General features: G+C 40.1%; 1 protein-coding gene and 1 long non-coding RNA gene across 6 annotated transcripts in view; one reads left to right on the top strand and one right to left on the bottom strand.

Annotated features, from left to right (window-relative positions):
- sh3bp2 (SH3-domain binding protein 2) overlaps nt 1–2,899 on the top strand; it is a 127,399-nt gene extending 124,500 nt beyond the window's left edge. For all 3 annotated transcript variants that reach the window (XM_043703980.1, XM_043703988.1, XM_043703976.1), the window contains 3 exons: nt 589–667; nt 772–831; nt 1,637–2,899. In XM_043703980.1, the coding sequence (XP_043559915.1) occupies nt 589–667; nt 772–831; nt 1,637–1,774 (277 nt within the window). In that variant the 3' untranslated portion in view covers nt 1,775–2,899. The remainder of the gene's footprint in view (nt 1–588; nt 668–771; nt 832–1,636) is intronic.
- The window catches only part of LOC122556801, a 169,604-nt gene that overhangs the window by 79,947 nt on the left and 65,114 nt on the right, over nt 1–24,543 (bottom strand). The window contains exon 3 of one of the 3 annotated variants that reach the window (XR_006313666.1): nt 20,344–20,355. The exons of the other annotated variants lie outside the window; for them this stretch is intronic. This is a non-coding gene — a long non-coding RNA (uncharacterized LOC122556801). Of the gene's footprint in view, nt 1–20,343; nt 20,356–24,543 lie in introns of those variants that run through there. 3 annotated transcript variants of the gene reach the window in all.

Here is a 24,543-nt window from a genome sequence, read left to right as displayed (position 1 = left end):
AGGGCAAGTCATTGAGTGTATTTAAGACAGAGGGTAGATGTGTTCTTGATTGGTAAAGGGATCCAAGGGTTACAGGGAGAGGCAGAAGAGTGGGGTTGAGAAACATATTAGCCATGATTGAATGGTAGAACAGACTCGATGGGCTGAATTGCCTAATTCTGCTCCTACATCTTATGGTCTTATGGTCTTTTCAATATCATGAAGGAGATAGAGTAGTGAGAAACACCCCTGTATCCTCCTCAATAACACATTCTGGCATTTTCACTTTGATGGATGTTAAGCTAACTGACCTATAGTTTCTTGCTTTCTATCTCTGCTTTTCTTGAATAGAGGAGTTCTATTTTCTAGTTTTATGGGATTTTTCCAGAATCTAGGAAATTCTGGAAAATTAGTCCAATGAATCTATTATTTCAGTAACCATTTCTCTTTAGATCTTCTTTGGAAGAAGTCCATCAAGAAATGTCAAATTGTGAGCTTTTAGTTATAAGAATTTTTTCAGTACCCTTTCCCTAGTGAATACAATTGTTTTAATAAAGTACAGAGACTTTTGAAGTACTTGTTTAAAATAATTCTAATTTATTCAAAAAGGTTATTCGTATCTACACATCCCAGATCCAACCCAGAGAATGGACTGTACTGTATACGGAATTCTTCAAAGGCAGGAAAGGTACCAGTCTTAAAATTTATAGGAGTTGTACCCTTTGCTCCATCACTGATAATTAACTGGTCTGTTTTAATTTATTTTTCCTACTTTCTGCCCTGTTGAAAAAGGTTTTAGTTGTATGGGATGGCTCAGAGAAGAAAGTGAGGAACTACAGAATTTTTGAAAAGGTCAGCAAACGTTCTTTAAATATTTTTGCAACCAAGTTTGACAAATAATGATGGGTAGTCAACTACATTTGCTGTTTTAATTCTGTATTCCTCTTTTCGAGCATAATCTCAGTTCATTGGGAAACCCTTCCAAAACAATGATACTCAGTGCACAAGCTACTAATCAATGTAACTACATTATAGATGTGGTTAGATTGTCATGGAAAATCTCTCATTTTGTTTCCCCTTTTCTCACATATCATGAGTTTTAAACGGCTTTGATTGGCCTTTTAAGGGTTTCAAATAGCCATTTGAGGGCTTCAATTACTGAAGAGCAGATGGGCTGCCTAATACCAACCCAATTCCCTTTATATTGAAGTGAAGCTGGAAAGGTGATGGGCACAGCATGCCACTTGATTTTACAATCCCAAAGCTGCCAATCCATTCTCTTGGGAGCATAAAATTCTGGTTGTACAGAAATTATAACATAGGAGGCCATTCGGCCCTTCATATCTAATCCAACTTTCTGGAAAACAACCCAGTCAGTCCCCTTCTGAACTTTATTTCTGTAGTCATGAAAGTTTACGTTAGGATGTTTTTAAAAAGTTATATAAAGTCTGACAAAAGTGTAATCCACATTTCGAATTCAAAATTTGTATTCACTCCAATTAATGATATGTCTTCAGAGATTTCAGGCAATGCTATTCAATAGTACCGTGAAGCTGTACTGAAATTCAATATTTATTGATTTCAATTTATTGTGTTTGTATTCCTGATAGCAATAGAGCAGTATTGTTCTAAATACCATTTTTGCTTTTTTCTTTAGGAATCCAAGTTCTTCCTAGAAGCGGATGTAAAGTTCATATGCCTCGCAAGCATGGTTGAGTTTTACCATAAACACACACTTCCAATACATGACAACTTACGTCTCAGAGTGCCTTATGGCTATAAGCACCCAACATGACATTAACTCTTCATATACTGCCTCTTTGGATGTGAAACAAATCAATATGATCAACAAGACAAATTAAACTGCACATGAAAAGCTTGGATGATTTAAGCAATACTGTTTTAGAAGAAGGCAGAAAGAGAGAAAAAAAACAGAATTATTGTACATTCCATCAGTTATTGTAACAGGACAACCTGGAAAGCTGTGAAATATCACTTATCAAAGCAAAAAGGCTGTAATGCCTTCTGTTGACTTCTTCCACATTTCTGTGTCATACAGAAAAGATATTGGCAATTGTTTGAACTAAGATGAATCTTTTCCTTTTCTGGTTGTGAAGCAGTTTCTGCTCAGAATCCTGACCAATCAGAGACAACTATAGGATCACCTGGGCTCTTCAAACTCTGCATTTATTGTCAACATCCATCTCAAGACCAGAGTTCTGAGGAACATTTGACGCAAAATGTTAACTCTGATTTCTCTCCACAGATGCTGGCAGACTTGCTGAGCATTTCCAGTAATTTCTATTTTTGTCTCCAGAGATATAGAGATATATAGCATGGGTCTGTAATACAATTTAGTTTGCCTTTTCAGCACTGACCTACTATATTGATTAATAATCCTGTAATTGGATTCCTTATACATTCTTCTGGTAACAATTAGAATTTATTGCACATTAAAAGGAATTCCAAGACAAGAGAAAATGTTTTGAGAATCTTAAAACATGCTTTGGTTTGCGTAATGTTAAATGACTAGAAGATGTGATATAGATGCCAGCACAACCACCAAGTCTTTGTAGATTTGCTGTAATATTTTAATATGCTTTTATTTGGTTACCTTTTGAAATTGATAACACAGAATTTAATGCCCAGAAATAAGCAACTTGGCCCAATTAGCCTGTACCTGCGTTGATGTTACACAAATCTTCTCTCATTCCATTTATATTATCTCAGCCTTGCAGCTTAATTCCTATCTCTTTTTCTCAAATAGGGATAGCACAATAGCTAAGTGGTCACTCCCAGCCTTGGGTGACTGTGTGGAGTTTGAAAGTTCTTTCTCATATCTGCATTTGTTTCCTCTGGGTGCTCCGGTTTCCTCCCACAGTTCAAAGATACGCAGGCTAGGTGGATTAGCCATGGTAAATGTGGGGTTACAGGATTAGGATGGGGGAGCTGGGCTGGGTCTGGGTGGGATGTCTTTCAGAGGATCAGTGTGGACTCAGTGGGCTGAATGGCCTCTTTCTGCACGGTAGGGATTCTATGATTCAATGAAATATATGATGGATGAGTACATTAGGAGTGAGCGTAGTCCATCTAACAAAGTTATCCTGCTTCAGGATTCAATAAGATCATTGCTGATCTAATTGTAGTCTAACCTCAATTTTTCTGTCTCCCCCTTTAAACCTCCACTCTCTTGTAGATTAAAAAAAATTGAACTGAATATTTTAAATGACCCAGCTTCCACTTCTGTCTGAGATAGAGAGTTCCAAAGATTGATGATTCTGAAGAGAAATTCCTCCTCATCTCATTCTTAAATGGAAGACTCCTTATTTTGAAACTGTCATTTTCTCCAACAAGATGAAGTATCAGCGATTTTTTGAGAAGATTTGTAGCTCAGGTTGATGATAAGTATGTAAGTTAGCTCGCTGAGCTGGAAGGTTTGTTTTCAGACATTTCGTCACTATGACTGGGTAACATCAGCAGTGAGAGTCTTCAGTGAAGCGCTGGTGGTATGTCCCGCCTCTATTTATAGGTCTTTGTTTCTTAAGGTGGGTGATGGCATTTCCGATTTTTTTTCAAGGGAAGGTAGATGGGATCTAAGTCAACGTGTTTGTTAATGGAGTTCTGGTTAGAATATCATGTCTCCAACAAATCTTATGCATGTATTTGTTTCACCTGTCCTAGAATGTGTGTGTTGTCCCAGGCAAAGTGTGTCCTTCTTTGTCTGTATGTATGGAAACTAGTGATCGTGGGTCATGTCTTTTTGGTCTTTTGGAGGAAGTATCCTCAGAATATACCCTCTCAAGACCCCCTCAGAATCTTGTACATTTCAATAAAAAACATCTCTCAATCTTCAAAACTCCAAATAACATAGGCCCAAACAGCTCAACATTTCCTCATAAGACAACCCTTTCATCATAGAAATCAACAAAATGAACTTTCTGTTCCTCCAAGTGCATTCCTTAATAAATAAGGAGACCAAAGCTGGACTATGGTCTTAAAATTGCACTGTGTAATAATACCACACAATAATTAATAAATAAGGAGACCAAAGCTGGATGCAATTCTCTGGTAGTGGACTGACTGATGCACTTTATTGTTGTATTATTGAGATTTTTCCTACTTTTATACTTGATTTCCTTTTTGACAAAGTCCAGTATCCTTTGGGAAAATTCTGAGCTGATTGCCTCAACCATTTCCTGTGGCAGCACAAAACAAATTCACTAAGTAAAGAAATTTCTCTTTATTTGCAAACCATTTTTACGGTAATTTATTAGTAACCATTTTGTATTCGTGGACTCTAGTTTTGGACTCTCCCACAAGTGGATACATTCTCTCCATAATTACCCTGTTCATCCAGTTGTTCACTTTGAGTATCATGCACGCTAGTCCATGCAAGCCGAGGGAATGAATGATGTGAAGGTGCCGGTGTTGGACTGGAATTGTCAGAGTTAAAAGTCACACAACACCAGATTATAGTCCAATAGATTTATTTGGAAGCACTAGCTTTCAGAGCACCGCTCCTTCAACAGGTGATTGTCAGAGTGTCTTCATCCAAGAAGCACCACATTGCAATTTCGAGCAGATATTAGATTTTCTACTGCCTAATCTAGGAATAGGGAGACAAATTTTGTGAACTCTTTTGTTGCTTAAACTAAAATCAGTTTGTTGAGCATAGCGCAGGGGCTGAATCTGGGGGGCCCATCTGTAAGGCTCAGTTTCTCAATTCTCCATCTGGCTGAGCCATTGTTGTATCCTAAAATATTGTCTGATTTATTTTGCTCTTGGATTAAACAAAATTCATGGTCTTAAAATTGCACTGTGTAATAATACCACACAATAATTAATTTTACTAAATGCTTCTCATTAATTTAGCAACAACAACGGAAAGAAGAATACCACATGCTGCACAGTGGCTCAGTGGTTAGCACTGCTGCCTCACAGTGCCAGGGACCCCGGATCAATTCAAGCCTTGGGCGACTGTCTGTGTGGAATTTGCACATTCTCCCCATGTCTGCATGGGTTTCGTCCGGGAGCTCCCGATCCCCCCCAGAGTCCAAAGATGTGCGGGTTAAGTGATTTGACCATGCTAAGTTTCCCCATAGTGTTCAGGGATGTGTAGGTTAGGTGCATTAGTCAGGAGAAATGCAGGAGGGGAATAGGTTGGTGTGGATTGTTGGGCCAAATGGTCTGTTTCCATACCGTAGAGGCTCTATGATTCTATGAGATGATGTGTTAGCCATTCATGCAACAGTTTCCCAAAATCAATGTACAAATAGGAGTAGACCACTTTATCCTTCAAGCCTGTTCCATGATTCAATGAGATGAATGCGTAAATTGTCTCCTCATTCATATCCAAAATTGCTTCATATCTTTTAATATCTATAATTAAACAATGTAGCAGGACAGGCTTGTGGGGTTGAATGGCCTACTCCTACACTTAATTTGTATGTTTGAAAAAAGCTGTAAAGTTCTATCATGCTGTGTGTGTAGAAGTATTCTGTCACTTCACTCCTGAATGGTCTGGCTTTAATTTTCAGACCACATCCCCTAGATCTGGACTCCCCAGCTATCAGAAATAGTTAATCTCTCTCTAATCAATCTGTTCCCCTTAATATAACTTGGTCTGTAGAAACTGTGTATCTACTATAGAACTGCTATTTAAACTGATGCAGGTGGTGATGCATGAAAGAGTTGAGTAGTCAAGAGCAGTGTGCTTGGGAAGAAGGAACACTTTTGCATTTTGTAAGAGTGCAGAGATTGTTTTTCATGTCAATGATAGCCATAATGTGGAGGTGCCATTGAACTGGGGTGGACAAAGTCAGAAGTCACACAAACCCAAGTTATAGTCCAACAGGTTTATTTGAAATCACAAGCTTTCGAAGTGCTGCTCCTTCATCAGGTGAAGACTTGATGATGGAGCAGCGCTCCAAAAGCTTGTGATTTCATATAAACCTGTTGGACTATGACTTGGGGTTGTGTGACTTCTGAGATTTTTTTCAGTTTTTAAGTCTTAAAGTACTTCACTGTTCCAAAGTACTTACAACCAGACAGTTAACTTTATGTACTAATACATATATATTTATTTAATTATTGATGAAATTCACACATCTAATTAAAATATCTGCATCCTTATAATTGCACAAAGTCATAATCAATTCAAGAGTGTTCTGCAGACATAGGGATAACACAATTAAACTAATAGGATTTGTTTTCCAGGCACTGGCATTATCATCTGGATTGCAACAGTTCAGACTGCCTTATATCATACTTAACATTAAAAACAGAAAACAGTCAGCTAGCATCTCAAAAAGGGAAAAGAAAGGTCTTCTTTAAGTTCTCAGCTGTGACACAAATCTGACAAAAGGTCCAAATCTGTGATGTTAGCCAATCTTTTTCCTTTATGGTGCTGATGAGTCGGATACTTATTTTCATGAATTTATGCATTTAATGCTTAAGTGAGATGACTGAAGAAAGGCAAAGGTTCTAAAAATACTGCAAAAATAAGTTTCATGGTAATAAAAGTTTTAACTGCATTGCATTTATTTAAATACAGTTTGTATTGGAATAACTTTCATTTATACATATTGAAAATTATTTACAAAATGTATATAGGAATTTTTTATACAAGTAAACTATTTTTGAGATCTGTTTGAGAGCATTTCATCATTCCAGTTGCTAATGATTTTTGTCATTATTTGGTTAATGACATTCTTATTTATCTCTGGAGTAGTGGCATTTTATTGAACTGCAAAGAGTATCACAGCCATAGCTGATCTTATCATATAATATTCACACAGACACATTCCCAAAAGGATAGTAATTCAGAATGGAAACTTTTAAGTAGTTTCTTTTCTGTATATTCACAGAAATTATTTATGTTATGTACAAGTTAGGATTAGACCTGAAATCTGCTGATCTGCATGGTTCAGATACTCAGTGGCTTATCCAATGAAGCCATTATGATAGCCTATTACTTTTAGCAAGTGCCAAAATACATCTTCGTGAATCTGCTGTGCTTAAATAATGTTGAAACCAACATAGGCAGGGTAAATTCTAAGCAAACTGTGAAATTGTAAAATTGTGTTCTTTGCTAAACGGCAGTAAAGAAGATGTTTGTAACTATTGCACTGTTGGATCTGCCTGGCACTCTTGGAACCTAGTCTTCAACAGGCAGGGTTCCTGCCATGGTTTTGTGTAGCTTTAGAGTGTTAGAAAACAAATGCCTTCTCATTTCACAGTTTGCTGCTGAACCAGAGTCACTTTTTTGCAGCTAGAAAGAATAGTTTTGTTAGAACTGCAGAATATAGCCACTGGAAAATTTAGTGTATGGGCTTCCTGCCAATATTGGAAAATGCAGTGAATGAAAACAGGAAATGTTGATCAGTGTACAATGAGTTAGTGAGCATTGCAATAAGAAAGGAGACAGCATTTTGAAAAATGTTAAAAGTTGGGGGAGAGCATCTGTAAGACATGCCAAAATGTTGGTATGCCTTTTTAGATTTTGACTGATTTACACTCAGAATTTTCAATCTTTATTTCCGGAATTTTATATTTTCTTTTCAGTTTTTTTATTCAAAGAATGTGGGAGTTGATGGCTAGGCTAGCATTTGTTGCCCATTCCAAATTGCTTTGCAGAAGATAATGGTCAGCTACTTCTTGGACTGCTGCAGGCCTCATAGACCCACAGTACTGTTAAGAAGAGATTTCTAGGATTTTGATCAAGCAACAATGAAGGAACATTTAAAGTGAGAGGAGAAAAGTTCAAAGTTTTTTTTTACACAGGTGTGGTGGTGCAGGTAGATACATAGAACAATACAACACAGGAGCAGGCTCTTCGGGTCCACCATGTCAGCACCAACCATGATGCCATTCTAAACTAATTCTATCTGGCTGCACATAGACTAAATCCCTCTATTCTCTGCCTGTTTAGATTAGATTAGATTAGATTAGATTAGATTACAGTGTGGAAACAGGCCCTTCGGCCCAACAAGTCCACACCGACCCGCCGAAGCGAAACCCACCCATACCCCTACATTTACCCCTTACCTAACACTACGGGCAATTTTAGTATGGCCAATTCACCTGACCCTGCACATCTTTGGACTGTGGGAGGAAACCGGAGCACCCGGAGGAAACCCACGCAGACACGGGGAGAACGTGCAAACTCCACACAGTCAGTCGCCTGAGGCGGGAATTGAACCCGGGTCTCTGGCGCTGTGAGGCAGCAGCGCTAACCACTGTGCCACCGTGCCGCCCATTTCATGTGTCTGTATAAATATCTCTTAAGCATTGCAATTGTATCTACTTCTACCACCTTCCCTAGCACCTATCATCAACTATTTAAAAGATTTCTCACACGCATCTCATTAAAACCTTCCCTCTCTCATCTTAAACCTATGGCCCGGAGTATTTGACATTTCCATACTGGAAGAAAGACTGATTATCTACCTACCAACTATCTACCCTATCCATGCCTCTCACAACTTACATACTTCCATCAGGTTAACCCTCGGCCTCTGACACTTTGGACAACTTAGATAGTTTTTGTTAATCTGTCTTTAAAACTAATACACTCCAATCCAGGCAATTGTCCTGGTAAAATTCTTTGACAGCCTCCCCAAATCCTTCCTATGGTGTGCAACTGGAATTCTGCACAATACTTTAAATGTGGCCTACCTAAGCTTTATACAGATGCAACATGATTGCCTAATTTTATACTTAATATCCTAACCTTACACTTGTACAGCCTTATCCACTTGTGTTGCTATTTTCAGGAAGCGATGGTCTTATACCGCAAGATATCTTTGTATATCAATGCAGGACCTAATTTCCTCTTGCATTTGACCTCCCAAATTGTATCAACTCACTGTTGTCCAGATTAACTCCATCTGCCCAACTTTTTTTGATAGATATTTTTCTTGAAAAAGAAGATTTTTAAGATTTTTTACACAAGATTACAAAAATAATACAAACTAGTGTATTCCACTTTACAATATAACAACACTAATGTAATTTTTTAAAAAAAACTAACTACTAATCTATTCTACAAACGACCAAAACATTATACATTATTAACAATAAACAAAAAGGTAAATAAAAAACTGGATACATACTCAAAATAAATTTATATCAAGTCATAACAAAACCCGTATTTATATGGGATTCCTCCTCCCGGGGGCCTCCAAACCAGCCGGAACCATTACCACAGGTAAGCAAAAGCCCTGGACAATATGGCTAAAATATCTGTGTCGGTGTAGTTCAAAAAGGTCTGCCTTGTCCTATAAAATAATTCCGTTTTTTTGGTGCACCATATTTGTAAGGAAGTCAAGATGTATATATTCCATGACTATCCTATGCCAATTTGAAAGTCCTGGGGACCTTCGGATACCCAGTTCACTAAAATATTTTTCCTCGCACAAAAGGAAAGGATAGTAAATAATTTCCTCCCGTATACATCCAGAGAGGGAAAATTTGGTGAGCCCAAAGGTAGGGACACTGAATCCAATCCAATCTCCGTACCCAAAATCTTTGTCAAGGCATTTGCTACTCTGTCCCAATACCTGCAGATCTTATGGCATGTCCACAGACAATGCGTGAGAGTACCAACTTCAATTTTGCATTTAGGACACATTGGGGATGCTCCTACCTTGAACTTTATGAGTCGTTCAGGTGCTTTGTGAGTCCTGTGAAGTATCTTCAATTGAGTGGCCTGAGTTCTGTTACAGATAGAGACCTTACTGGCATTTTCCCAGACGTCCTCCCACATTTCTAAAGAGATTTCCAACCCTAATTCTTGATTCCAGGTTTTATATAACCGTTCCATGTCCTTCATACCTTATTGCATAATAAATGGTAGAGAGTACTGACCGAGGGCGGCCCCATCGGCCAAAGCACTCTCCTTTCCCTATCCGATTTATAAGGATTGACTATCAGTGTGGTCTTCTTTTGTATAAAATCTCGTATTTGAAAATACTGAAAGAGGTCCTTGCTGAGCAGTCCGAACTTCTGCCACAGCTGCTGAAAGGACATCATGACCTCCCCATCGAACCATCTCCCAAACAGGAAATACCTCTAGACTCCCAAATTTTGAATGTAGCATTGGTCAGTCCTGGCTAGAAACCCAATGTTCCCACTATGGGGGTATAAGGGGAGGTTTTTTGCAGGTTACCCTCATCTTGTTGCATTATCCTCCAGGCTTTGATTGTATTTAATACAATATGGTCTTTACAATAGTCCGTAATAACTCTCATCTTGTCCATAAATAGTAGATTGATGAGGGGACATTTTGCTTGGGAAATCTCAATATCTAATCAGATTGATTGTGGGTCACAAGAGACCCAATCAGCTACATAAGATAATAGGGAGCTCAAATGGTACCTCCTGAAATCCAGCAAGTCCAGCCCTCCCCTTACTTGTGGAAGCTGCAGCTTTTCTAATTTGATAAGGGGCTGTCTATGATTCCAAATAAAGGAGCTGAGCCATATGTAAAGCTTACGGAATGCCTGTCTCGGCAGCATCAAGGGGAGCATTCTCATAGGATATAAAAGACGAGGCAGAATACTCATCTTAACTAAGATACTCTGCCTAGCCAAGATATTGGGAGATCTTTCTAACGTTGAAGGACCTGCCTTATTTTCTCTAATAAGTGTGTATAATTGGCTTTATATAGCTGACCAAATACTGGAGTAATGAAAATACCTAAGTACAGAAAACCTTATAGTGACCACCGAAAGGGAAAACAAGATCAGTCCAGAAAATTGGATGTACTGGCAAGGCCTCCTAATGACATGGCCTCCAATTTCACAAAATTGATTTTGTAACCTGAAAACATACCAAATAAATTGACCACTTGAATATAGATGTCAAAGGATCACTTAAGAAAAGGAAGACATCATCCGCATAGAGAGTAATTTTGTGCTTGCCCGATCCAACCTCCGGAGCTGTTATGTTAGGGTCAGTTCATATAGCTTCCACCAGCGGTTCAATCACTAGTGGAAATAATAATGGTGAGAGAAACATCCCTGGCATCAGCCTCTGCCAACACTAAAGCTATCTGAACTAAACACGTTGGTGATCACCGCTGCTTTGGGATCATTATATAATACTGAAATCCATTAAGTAAAGACCTCTCCAACACTGAACCATTCCAGCCTATAGAAAAGATATGGCTATTCTACCCAATTGAATGCCTTCTCTGCAGCTAGGGAGACAACTAAACCTGGTATCGCTCCCTGCTGGCAGGCTTGTACCATATTTAAGACTCTTCTAATGTTATTAGTTGAGCTGCGATCCTTTATAAATCCCGTCTGGTCCTCTTTTATAATGAATGGTAAAACCCTTTCCAGTCTTAATACTAACATTTTTGAGAGAATTTTAAAATCCACATTTAACAAGGATATGGGTCTATATGAAGAGCAGTCTTCTGGGGCCTTTCCCTTCTTAAGAATGAGAGAAATATTTGCTTCTCTCAACGAAGGTGGAAGGCAGCCCTGACTATGTGAATAGTTATACATATTTATGAGTGGCCCGGCCAGTTCCCCTACAAATTCTTTCCAGAACTCAGCCTGGAATCCGTCTGGTCCAAATGTCAGGAGGGCATTCAAGAACGACACCTGCTCCAAGGTTCAGCCCAGGAGGGCCAGATTTTTAAAGAAATACTTCATCTTCCTAGTTCTATCCTCACAGTCCTGCGACTTATACAATTCAAAATATAACTTTCTAAAGGCTGCATTGATCTTTTTACGATTACTAGTCAGGGTACCAGCACTCTCTCTAATAGACAGAATGGCTTGGGGAGCCTTTTTCTTTCTGGCAAGGTACGTTAGATACCTGCCAGGCTTGTCACCGTATTCAAATAAGCTCTGCTTTGCGAATACTATCTCCCTGTTTGCTGTTTGAGTCAGTGCGGTATTCAAGGCTGCCCTAAGGGCTGTGATCCTCTGTACCTTAGTAATGGAGGGCCTATCAACATACACAATTTCAGCTGCCTTCAGGCGAGCCTCGAGCAGACGCTGTTGCTCTCCCTTTTGTCTTTTCCAGGTCGCAGAATATGAGATGACCAAGCCTTGAGCATATGCCGTAGCAGTTTCCCACATCATCGAAGGGTTACCGGCCGTGCCTGAGTTGATATCCCAGAAGGTTTTAAATTCCTGCAAGAAATATTTTATGAACTTGCTATCCTTCAATAAGAAAGGGTCCATACGCCAATGTCAGGGACCTATTCCATCATCACTAGTCTTAACTTCCATGTATATTGCAGCATGATCAGAAATAGTTATATTACCTATTTTACAAGACAGTATCGAGTTCAAAAGGATCGAGGGGACAAAAAACATGTCGATTCTGGTATGGCACTTGTGTGGGTTAGAGTAGAAAATAAAGTCTCTACCCTCAGGGTGAAGACACCTCCACACATCTACCAGTCCCAAATCCCTGTTCAGATCCGCCAGTTGCCTAGCTCTCAGAGATATGCCCGCAGAGCTCCTAGGTATCCTGTCCATCTCTGGATCAATGATATAATTAAAATCTCCCCCCTATAATTGTATGGCGGACCCCAAGAGCCATCAACTTAGAGAGTGCTTCCATTACAAATTTTAAAGGGTGTGCCGGGGGGCAATATAGATTCAAAATCCCGTATTCCTCTCCATATATTAGGGCTTTAATCAATATATACCGTCCAGACTTATCTTTTATCTGGCTTAACATTTGGAAGGGAAGACTTTTCCAAATAAGAACGGCTACTCCCCTACTTTTTGAGCTGAAAGATGAAAAGAACATCTGGCCAAATCCACCCTGTTGCAGCTTCGAGTGCTCCTTATCATGTAGATGTGTCTCCTGTAAAAGAGCTACATCAACCCTTCCTTTTTAAAGACTTGATAATATCTTTTTCCTTTTGATTGACGAATGGCTCCCTTTGACATTCCAGGTGCACCACTTAAACGGTGATCCAAAGTTATACACAGATCCTCCATGACTGAAGCGCAGCGTTGTCAGATATCGCATAGAATATTGAATATTTAAGTCTCTCAGACACTTCTTTGCCTCATTGAATGCCCTCCTCTTGTGGACCATAACCAGATAAAAGTCCTGAAACAACATTATATTGGAGCCCTTGTACATCATGGCATGGGGATCCTTCCCCAAGATTCTGGAGGCCTCCAGCAGCATTTGTTTTTCTCTGTAACATTGAAGTCGAATTAGAACTGGGTGGGGGTGTTGGTCCGACCCGGGCCTGCACACAGCAACCCAGTAGGCCGGCTCAACCCGCACTTGGCCCAGCTCTGACTCCAGTTTCAGTAGTTGTGGGAGCTATTGCTCCAGGAAATCCCCAAGCTGGCGTTCCTCCTTTCGTTGGGAAGGCCCAGCAACCGGATGTTTTTCTGATGACCTCGATTTTCGAGGTCATCGGTATATTCCTCCAGGGTCTGAACACGCCACTCAAGAGCCCAGACCTGACCCAGCTTCTGTAGAATGACTGAGATCGACTCCCACCTTGACCGGGTCTCCTTGATGGATGCATCGATCTTCTCTTGGAGTTTCATGAACTCCAAAATCAGGCTTACCTCTGCAGGTAAGTCCCCCGAGGTGTGTTGGGGGGGTGGGGGGGGGGTGTCCCTACCTGTTGCGAACTGTCAGAGGTTTTGCCCTTAGTCATTTTAAAAAGGACCAAACTGTTAAAGTTTGATGCATGATGCAAAATGGCCAAGAGTGCTGGGCTAAAGCTATTTTAAGTAATTTAACAGGTGGGGTGAGGATGGGCACCCCACTTTGCCTGAGTCTTGGGCAGAGCTCTGCAGACTCAGACCTGCTGGGTCGCCGCCATCCTGAATCTCTCATCTGCCCAACTTTTCAACTGATCTATATCCTTTGACACAGATATTCTTCCTATTCTTCCTCATATTCACTATTCCACCAAATTTAGTGTTATGTACAAACTTACTCATCAGACCACCCACATTTTCATCCAAATCATTTAATATATTACAAATAACAGAGGTCCCAGCACTGATCCTTGTGAAACACTGCTGGTCACAGACTTGCAATCAGAAAAACACCTCTCCATAACTACCATCTATCTTCTGTGACCAAGCCAACTTACCCCTCACTGTGCATCCCATATGACCTAATCTTCTGGACCAGCCTACATGAGGGACCTCTTCAAATGCTTTAGAAAAGTTTATGTAGACAACATTCCTCTCTCACCTTAACTGTATGTCCCCTAGTATTTGATATTTCCATACTGAACAAAAGGTGATACTGGCCTTATCTTCAATAAACAATCAAATTTGTGAGACAAGACTTCCAATTGGTAGGAAGTTGAACTGCTGCTATTATTATCAATCAAAAACTTCAAGAAGGGTCTAATGGGTTTCTCTGATGTGGCTTCCCTGTTAACTTACCTGCACAAAACCATGCTAGCCATCCCTAATAAGTACATTCTTTTCTAAATGCAAGTAAATCCAGCCCCTAAGGATTTTCTCCAACAACTTTCTTACCACTAATTAAGGCTCACCAGCCTATAGTTTCCTAGCTTATCCTCATTGTTCCTCTTAAAGAAAGGAACATTACTTATTCTCTAATCCTCTGGGACCTTGCCTGTGGCTAACGAGGACATTAAAGTCTCTGTCAAGGCCTAGCAATCTTTTCTCTTGCCTTCTTCAGTATCTTGGGATAGATCCCATCAGACTGTGGTGACGCATTTACCTTAATGCAATTCAAGACATCCAACACTTCCTCTTTATTAATATCAACATGCCCTAGAACATAAACATACCCCTCTAATCTTACCATCATCCATGTCCCTCTCCTTGTGATGCATGAGATGCTTTAAAGTACTCATTAGGAAACCTCACCCACTTGCTCTGGTTAGACACATAAATTCTCTCCTTTATCCTTGAGTGAACCTATACTTTCCATAGCTATTCTCTAATATATGTATAAAGCGACTTGAGATTCTTTTTAATTCTACTTGTCAAGTACTTTACATGTCTCCATTTAGCCCTCCTAACCCCCTAACCCCTTACTGGTTGAGTCATGATGGTTTGTGGCTTTGAGCAGAATTTGGAAATGGTGATGATTCTACATTTGTCCTTTTAGGTAAAGGCCATGGCTCTTAAGAAGGAGAAAGTGAGGACTGCAGATGCTGGAGGTCAGGTTCCTGAAGAAGGGCTTATGCCCGAAATGTCGATTCTCCTGCTTCTTGGATGCTGCCTGACCTGCTGCGCTTTTCCAGCAACACATTTTTCAACTCATGGCTCTTAAGAAGCCTTGGTGAGTTAAGAGCCGAACTTGAGACCAACTGGGACCAATTAAATGCGGCCATTTCAGTCAGCTGGCAGGGACCAATTTGGAGGTGAGCATCTGGCAGCTGGCAGAGGTTCAATAATGCAGTTAGAGGCATTTCTTGGTGAAAGAGCAGCCACAATCTGCATTTAGAGGGACTGCAGATTCTTTGTCCCAAATCAGTGTGGCAGTGGTTGTCATTTTAGGAAATTTTCATTTCTACAGTACATAAAAACAGAAATGGTGGAGCTTTATGATCCCCTGATGGCAAGCTAGGAAGTGGGGAGTTGGTAAAATAACAGGGAAGCCATATCAGAGAAACCTGATAGACCCTTATAGAAGTTTCTGATTAATAATAATAGCAGCAGTTCAACTTCCTACTAACTGGAGGTAGGCAACCAATCAAGACAATTAAAAGTCCAAGTAAGGGCCATTTCCCTGCGCTGCTGGCATTTTCTATGTTTGTCCCAATAGCTTCCGTAGCAATGTAGAATGCAGAGTAGGAGTGGAAGCCTTGACTTATGGCTCAAAAGCAGGACACTACTCGTTACACCACAAAGATTGTCTGAAAACTTAGAAATGCATATCTTTACAAAAAAAAAAGGAAGGTATTCAAGGTTTCAGAAACTTACTGGCTTTTTGTTTTATCAGCATCAATAAAAGGAAAGAAACAGTCTTCATTTCAGTATTTATTCATTATCAAATTCATTAGATTCTACAAGTTTTTAATTAAAAATTAAAATTAGGTTTATTTAAGAAAATTGATTTGGAAGTCTTACTGATATTGGTCATGCATGCAAGCAGATTAAATATGCCCAAACAGAAGGAACTCTGAAGGAACTGTAATTAATAACCTAATTATCTTTAGTCAAATTAGCTCCTTCTCAATATGGCTTATAGCCACAACTGTAAATAAAGTTCTACTCAGGCTCTGTTTTCAGTCAGAGAATTGTACTCAGGATTCAGTAGATACCAAAATACTGATTCAAATTTACCACTATAACAGTTCACAATAGGAATAAGTTTCAACAGTCAAAAGAACTAGGGGCGCAATAGTGCTGTTTTAATGGAGTCTTGCAGAAACAGTCTTTGAATAGTATTTCCTGATTTTTTTTGCTGCACAGCAATAGGAAATTGAAAAACAATGTATTCCAGCTCATCAGTCAACATTGTAGAAGCTGGCAGTCTGTAAAGAGAAACTTAAGGCATCTGGAACAGCGAGTCTGCCAAGGGTCAAAGGTGAAGGAGATGTAGGACATACATGGCCCAAGGTCATATTATGAGTAATAGTGTTTTAAAGAAATAAGGCTTTTTTTCCCCTTTTCTCTGTACAACATTTAAACTTTGTTCTGAATTGAAGAATGTGTAAAATGCAGTCGTGGGCCTCCCTTTGGAGCTTTCACCTTCACACCATTTCTAAAGCTGTGACAATATACCCAAATGTAAAGCATTTGCAAGCTTTTTTTCCAGAAACTTTTATTCTAGAAAAGTATCAACAAGGTACATAGAGCCATAGAGACGTACAGCATGGAAACAGACCCTTCGGTCCAACTTGTCCACGCCAACCAGATTTCCTAAATAAATCTAGTTCCATTTGGCAGCATTTGACCCATATCCCTCTAAATCCTTCCTGTTCATATACCCATAAAGGTGCCTTTTAAGTTGTACCAGCCTCCACCACTTCCTCCGGCAGCTCACTCCATACATGTGCCACCCTCTGCGTGAAAAACTTACCCTTTAGATTCCTTTTAAATCTTTCCCCTCTCATCTTAAACTTATGCCCTCGAGTTTTGGAATTCCCCAATCCCTGGGAAAAGACCTTGTCTATTTATTCTAGCTATGTCCTCGTGATTTTATAGACTTTTATAGGATCACCCCCCAGCCACCGAAGTTCCATAGAAAATAGACCCAGCCTATTCAGCTTCTCCTTATAGCTCAAATCCTCCAATCCTGGCAACATCCTTGTAAATCCTTTCTGAACCCTTTCATGTTTCACAACATCTTTCCTATATGAAGAAGACCAGAATTATTCCAAAAATGGCCTAACCACTGTCGTGTACAGCCGCAACATGACCTCCCAACTCCTATACTCAATGCTCTAACCAATAAAGGAAAGCCTTCTTCACTATTCTACCTACCTGCGACTCTCATATTGGCCTCAAAAATCTGTCTATCTCCTTCTTAAATTTACTAAATTTACACTCCACTCTGGGATAGTGATTTCCATAGACTCACGACACTTTGAGAGAAGTAATTTCTCATCACCTCTGTTTTAAACCTGAATCATAGAATCAAACAGTGCAGAAGAGACTTTTGGTCCATCAAGTCTGTACAGACAAAGCAACACTAAATTTATACTTGCCCCAATATAACAACACAAATAGGCCATATCGCCCTTTGAGCCTGTTCCACCATATAATGAGGTCATGGCTGATTTGTGGCCTAACTCCGTATACCTACCTTTGGTCTATATTCCTTTGTACCTTTGCTTAACAAAAATTTATCTATCTCAGATTTCAAATTAACAAGTGATCCAGCATTCACTACTCTTTTTTGGAGAGTTCAAACCTCTACCACCCTATTCATAACATTTTGAAGATTTATGCATCTGAACCCCCAAGTCTCTTTGAAGAGTTCAAACCTCTACCACCCTTTGTGTGCAGAAATGCTTCCTAACATCTCTCCTGAATGATCTAGCCATTATTCTCAGACTATAGCCCCCATGTTCAAGAATCCTCAACCAATGGCAATAGTTTATCTTTCTTTAACCTGTCTTTTCCTGTTACTATCTTGAAGACTTTGGTCAGATCACTTTCTGATCTTAACTTTCTAAATTCTCGAGAAAACAGGCCTGATTTGTATTATCTCTCCTTATAATCTAACCCCTGAAGTAATGTTTCTTGTAAACCTATACTGCATTTGCTTCAAGGCTAATAAATCCTTCCTAAGGTGTGGTGCCCAGATCTGCTCACAATACTCCAAGTGGGGTCTAACTAGGATTTGTACAACTGCAGTATAACTTCTCCAACCTTGTACTTCAGTCCTCTAGATAGAAAGGCCAGCATTCTATTAGCTTTCTTGATTATTTGCTGCATTTATTCATAACATTTTGAAGATCTATGCATCTGAACCCCCAAGTCTCTTTGGACATCCAGTATGTTTAACTTCATACTCAATAAGCAGTCAGATCTATCCTTTGTGGATTGAAAATGGATAACCTCACAATTGCTTACATTGAACTCCATCTATCACAGTTTTGTCCATTCACTTAGACTAACAGTATGCCTTTGTAATTTTATTTTATCATCTACACTGTCTACAATGCTACTTAATTTTGTGTCTTCAGCAAATTTGGATATATGATTTTCTACGCCATTTCTAAAGTTCTGAAGTAATAAGGTTCATTGCTGTGCAGCATTTAGCGCAGAGCCTTGGATGTTATGACATTTCAAATGCTCATCCAAGGACCTTTTAAAAGATTGTGAAGTTTCCCGCTTCTACTATCTCTGCTACTCCTTATCCTAAAACTATGGCCTCTCATTCCAGATTGCCCCACAAGAGGTAACATCTCTCTACTTCTACTTTGTAAATCCCCTTTTGCATCTTGTTTACCTCAATTAGCTCTCCTCTCATTACTCTAAACTCTAGAGAGTATGGGCTTAAACTACTCAATTTGTTTTCAGTATATGAACCCCTCAGCTCTGGAATCAATCTAATAAATCCCCTCTAAGCAACCTCCAATGCAACTCCATCCTTCCTGAAGTAAGGGGAAAAATTGTATGCAATACTCTGAGTGCAGTCTCACTAATGTCTTGTACAGTTGCAGCAACAGAACCTACTTTTATCCTCCATCACTTTAGCCAGAAGTTCGCAACATCAATACCAAGGCAAGAGAGAGTAAGGAATCCTCAAATTCACTTCAGGTGTCCCTTCCTGTCAGTGAGACCCACGCTCAACAGGACCCACATAAGATCCCCAAAAACCTCTTCTCAGGACAATGCTCAACTCTTCTACTTCCACCCTGTCTGTGATCACAAACTCTGCAAAACTTTAAGCTGGGGAGTATTAAATTATATCTAGTCAGGAGACTCAGAAAACCTGGGCCATCTAGGCCCAAAGGCATCTAGGCATGATCACCCAAACTTTCCAGGTCAACAGGATCAACTGCAAAACAGGGTCTCACCATCCCAGCTGTAAAAGTCAAGACTGCACTTTAATATAGTGTGAGGCAGAAGAAGAAAAGCACTTACTGAAGGCACTTATATGGGTCAAATATCCTTGTAAATAATCTTTCACTTTTATAAATATATTTAACCTGCTCCATTAAAATGCCAGCTAATTGAATTATTTGCTGTCAGAACTGGCTAAGTCACAACATCATGAGTGATGAGAAGCTAGTTCAGACATCCCAAGGATGAAAGGATTTCTAATGGCCAAGCATTGGTCATCTCTCACAGCAACTGATTTGACTACGCATAGGCTCAGTGATCAGCGATTCTTGAACTGTGATCCAAGGTATTTCAGTTCAAATGGGGCACATTGAATCTAAACAGAGTGCAGGGATTGTACTACGGTCTGGTCTGCACATGTCATTCCACACTTTAACCATCTTGTGACGAGAGTACAGAATCAGCGATGATTCCATTCATCTCTGGAGGGAACAGTTCTTTCTATACTATCTCCAATTCTTCCATTTCTGTAACCATTCCCTTTGTGATCTTAACATCATGGCAGCTCAGACATGCAGTGGATTCCTGTGCAAACTGACCCTGCTCAGATAGAATTTTATATGGACTCCTTACCCTTGTCATTCAGTGGCATTATCATCACTGAATCCCCCACTAACAACATCCTGGGGTTACCATTGACCAGAAATCAAACTGGACTAGCCATATAAATAAAGTATAAACACAGTGGCTGCAAGAACAGGTCAGAGGCTAAGAATCCCACAGCAAGTAACTCACCTCCTGCCTCTCCAAAGGCTGCCCACCGCCCACAGCCCACAAGCCAGGATGCAGTACTGCCCACTTGCCTGGATGGTGCAGCTCCAACAACACTCAAGAAGCTTGACACCATCCAGGACAAAGCAGACTGCTTGACTGGCACTATATCACAAGCATCCACTCCATTCACCAAAGATCAGTAGTAGTGTGTAGTATCTAAAAGATGCACAGCAGAAATTCACCAAAGATGCTTATACAATACTTTCCAAACCAATGGCCACTTCCATCTAGAAAGGCAATGGCAGCAAATACTAAATTACCCGTAATTCCCTGGCTGGTGGAACTTGACCTTCAGGACTGATTTTAGCTAAATGCCCAGACTGGAAGAACATAGATCCCTGAAGTCTGTTGGACCAGGCATCTAATTTTTATTATTCACTTGTGGGATGTGTGAGTCATCGCCAAGGCCAGCATTTATTGTCCATTCCCAATTGCTGTGGGTCTGGAATCACATGTAGGCTAGACCAAGGACTTTAGTGAACCTGACTCAGATTTGCCATAATTGACAGTGGTTACTTAGTTGTCACTAGCTTTTTAGTTCAAACTTTTACTGAATTTAAAATGCTATGGTGGGATTTGAACCATGTCCCCAGAACCATAGCCTGGGGTGTTGGATTACGGGCCAGTGACATTACCACTAAACAGAAAGGGTTCCAGTGTTATGCTGTTAATGAACAACAAGATCTGCATATAAATATAAAATGACAAGATAGGAGGCAGACAACATTCAATGCAGAGAAATCTGAAGTGATTCATTCTAAAGGAGGTGTAGGAGCAGAGGGACTTGCCATGTATGTACATAAGTCATTGAAGGTGCAGAATCCAGACCTTTGTGGGAAGCTAGGGAAGAGATTGCTGAGCCCCTTGCTGAGATATTTGTATCATTGATAGCCACAGGTAAAGTGCCGGAAGAATGAAGGCTGCCTAATGTGGTGCCATTATTTAAGAAAGGTGGGAAGGAAAAGCCAGGGAACTATAGACCTGTGAGCCTGACATCAGTGATGGGTAAGTTGTGAGGAGGAATTCTGAGGGACAGGATTTACGTGCATTTGGAAAGGCCAGGGATAGTCAACTTGGCTTTGTGCATGGAAAATTGTGGAGAAAGTGAGGTCTGCAGATGCTGAAGAAGGGCTTATGCCCGAAACGTCGATTCTCCTGTTCCCTGGATGCTGCCTGACCTGCTGCGCTTTTCCAGCAACACATTTTCAGCATGGAAAATTGTGTCTCACTAACTTGACAAAAAAAGACAGATGAAGGCAGAGAGGTTGATGTTGTCTATATGGATTTCAGCAAGGTGTTTGACAAGGTTCCGCTTGGCAGATTGGTTAGCAAGGTTAGATCACATGAAATCCAGGAGGAACTAGCCCAGTGGATACAAAATTAGCTTGAAGGAAGGAGACAGAGGGTGGTGGTGGTGGACTGTGTTTTGGACTAGAGGCCGGTGACCAGTGGTATGCCGCAAGGATCAGTGAAAGGTTCACTGCTTTTCATCATTCTTATAAATGATTTTGATGTGAATATAAGAGATATAGTTAGTAAGTTTGCAGATGACACCAAAATTGGCAGTGTAGTAGACAGTGAAGAAGGTTAATTCAGAATACAATGGGACCTTGATCAAATGGGCCAATAGATCAATTAGTGGCAGATGAAGTTGAATTTAAATAAATGTGAGGTTTTGCAATTCGATAAGACATATCAGTGCACGACTTGTACAGTAAATGGTAGGGTCCTGGGCAGTGTTGCTGAACAAAGACACCTAAGAGTGCAGGTGCATAGTTCTTTGCAAGTTGAGTCACAGGTAGACAGGGTGAAGAAGGCTTTCAGCATGCTTTCTTTCATTAGTCAGAGCTTTGAGTATAGGGGTTGGGACGTCTTGTTGCAGCTGTACAAGACGGCGAGGTCACATTTGGAGTTCTGGTCCATCCTACTATGGAAAGGATATTATTAAACTAGAAAGAGTGCACAAAAGATTTATTAGGATGCTACCTGGACTGGAAGTTATAAGGAGGGGTTAGATAGGCTGGGTTTTCTTTCCCTGGACCACAGGAGATTGAGAAGTGATCTTATAGATAAATTAGATAGCTGACAGCTTTTCTACATGGAAGGGATGTCTAAACAAGTGGAAAAAGGTTTAAGTGAGACAGGATAGATATGAAAGGGTCCAAAGGGGCAATTCTTTCACACGGAGGGTGATGAGTTATGCAAAGGGCTGCTAGAGGTAGTGATGGAAGCGAGTACAATTTTGTCATTTAAGAAATATTTTAAAATGTACATGGATGGGATGTGGACTAAATTCAGGCAAATGGGACTAGGTTAAATAGTGGAGATGAGGCAGCATGGGCAAATTGGGCTGAAGGGCCTGTTTGCATGCTGTAGAGCTTGATGACTGTATAACATGGTGGGCCTCATTGCATTCTGTACCAATTCTCTGAATTCTGTGATTAGTTAGTGCACTTCTGTTATGTAAACAACTGACAATGTCACATCTTAGTTTATCAGGAATAACTGGAAAAAGAGATTTAACATATTACATTGCAGTATAATTGTGAAAGTGCCACAACACCACTCAACATTGGTTACTCTCTAGTCACATAAATGAAAGCAATAAGAATAAGAAGAAACCTACAATTTACTAAATATATCCGCTTTTTACAAAACAGTTTTAATAAAAGACAACTTAAGAAATTGGAGCTTTTAGAAAATGGCACATTTGAGGTTACATTAAGGCCAACTGAATGAAGGCAATTTGCCACAAGAGTTACAATTCACAATTTATCAGTTTTTGACTACTGTGAAAGACAAATAGAAACCTTTCCAAAAATGTAGCACTAAAGCTCAAAACAAAACTGTCAAATCATTCAAATCATTCTCCCATCATGGCATTTACTTACTTAGTGGCAGCAATCAGAATCACTTTGCATTACTTCAAAATGAATGTCTTTAGTTGCCAGAATTTTGTATACTCATTCTGTCCATTCTAAGTTAATGGAACTGTCACTTCCTTTCAGATCAAGTTCTTCACTTTCCCCTGCAGGAAACAAAGAAACCAAACCAAGGAAGCCTGTATCCCATAACAACTGGGGGTGTAAATGCAATAAATCCTTAGATTTCATTGATGTATAAGGATGCACTATTCATCTGCGTTATTCAAAATTTAATTAAAAGATTTCAGTATTACGCAGAAAGGAAATTAACATTTTAGATTTAGAAGCGAGATGCAACATTAAAGGGTAATACATCAATACAAATTCACTGAAATAGTACAGACCGAAATCTGTTCAAATTCCAGCAAAACGATGCATAATTCCGAAGACTTCAAGCCAAAAATGCAATAGAGATGCAAGGTCGATGAAATAAAAGGAGAAAAGCATTGAACAGATCAGAAAAATATGAAGAAAGGAAACTGGATTCCATGAATGAAGTGGATTGAAGACAATGAGGAGACCAATACTTGTAGGGCACTAGATTATTTTCATATGTATGCTTGAAAAGAAACAATACATAGGTATACTGTACCTCATATGTAGAAATATTTGAATTTTAAGAAGACATCATCTATAAACTGAGAAGTTTCATGATGCTGTGATGAACATCCACAGATTTGAGCTAGTCATTTTAAACACAAGAACCCTTCTTCAGGACCAGGGGTGAGTGTAGGGGAGCTGCAGATAAAGATATTGGGGTGGGGGCGCAGAGTGGTGAAGGGGAATAGGTAGACATAGTTAGAGAGTACAAGCTGGTTGGTCGATGAGAGGGGTGATTCCAATTGGTGGTTGAGAGGAATGGAAGGGAGGGAGAGGGACTGGGAAGGAAGTTGGGGGATGGGAAGGGAGGTTACTTGAAATTAGAGAACTCAATGTTGAATCCTCTGCGTGGTAGGCTGCCCAGGCGGAAGATGATGCGTTGTTCCTTCAATTTGCTGATTGGTTCATTTTGGCAATGGAGGAGGCCAAGGATGGTCATGTTGGGAAGAAGTGGGAAGGGGAATTAAAATGGGCAGTGACTGGGAGATCCTGTCGGCCCCTGCGGGTCCAGCTGAGATGTTCGGCGAAACAAGCCCTGAGTTTACGTTTGGTCTCCTTGATGTAGAGAAGGCCACATCAGGAGCACTGAATGCAGTAAACTAAGTTGGAGGAGAGGTAGGTGAACCTCTGTCTCACCTGGAAGGACTGTTTGGGGCCCTGGATGGAGGTGAGGGGGTGGTGTGCTAGCAGGTTCTGCATCTTTTCTGGTTGCAGGGGAAGGTACCGGGGGGGGCTTTGGAGTGGTGGTTGGGGAG

The sequence above is a fragment of the Chiloscyllium plagiosum genome, chromosome 2 (genome assembly GCF_004010195.1).
Source record: "Chiloscyllium plagiosum isolate BGI_BamShark_2017 chromosome 2, ASM401019v2, whole genome shotgun sequence".
Taxonomy (NCBI): domain Eukaryota; kingdom Metazoa; phylum Chordata; class Chondrichthyes; order Orectolobiformes; family Hemiscylliidae; genus Chiloscyllium; species Chiloscyllium plagiosum.
Note: the sequence above shows the minus strand (reverse complement) of the source record. Positions and strands in the feature narration are given on the sequence as shown.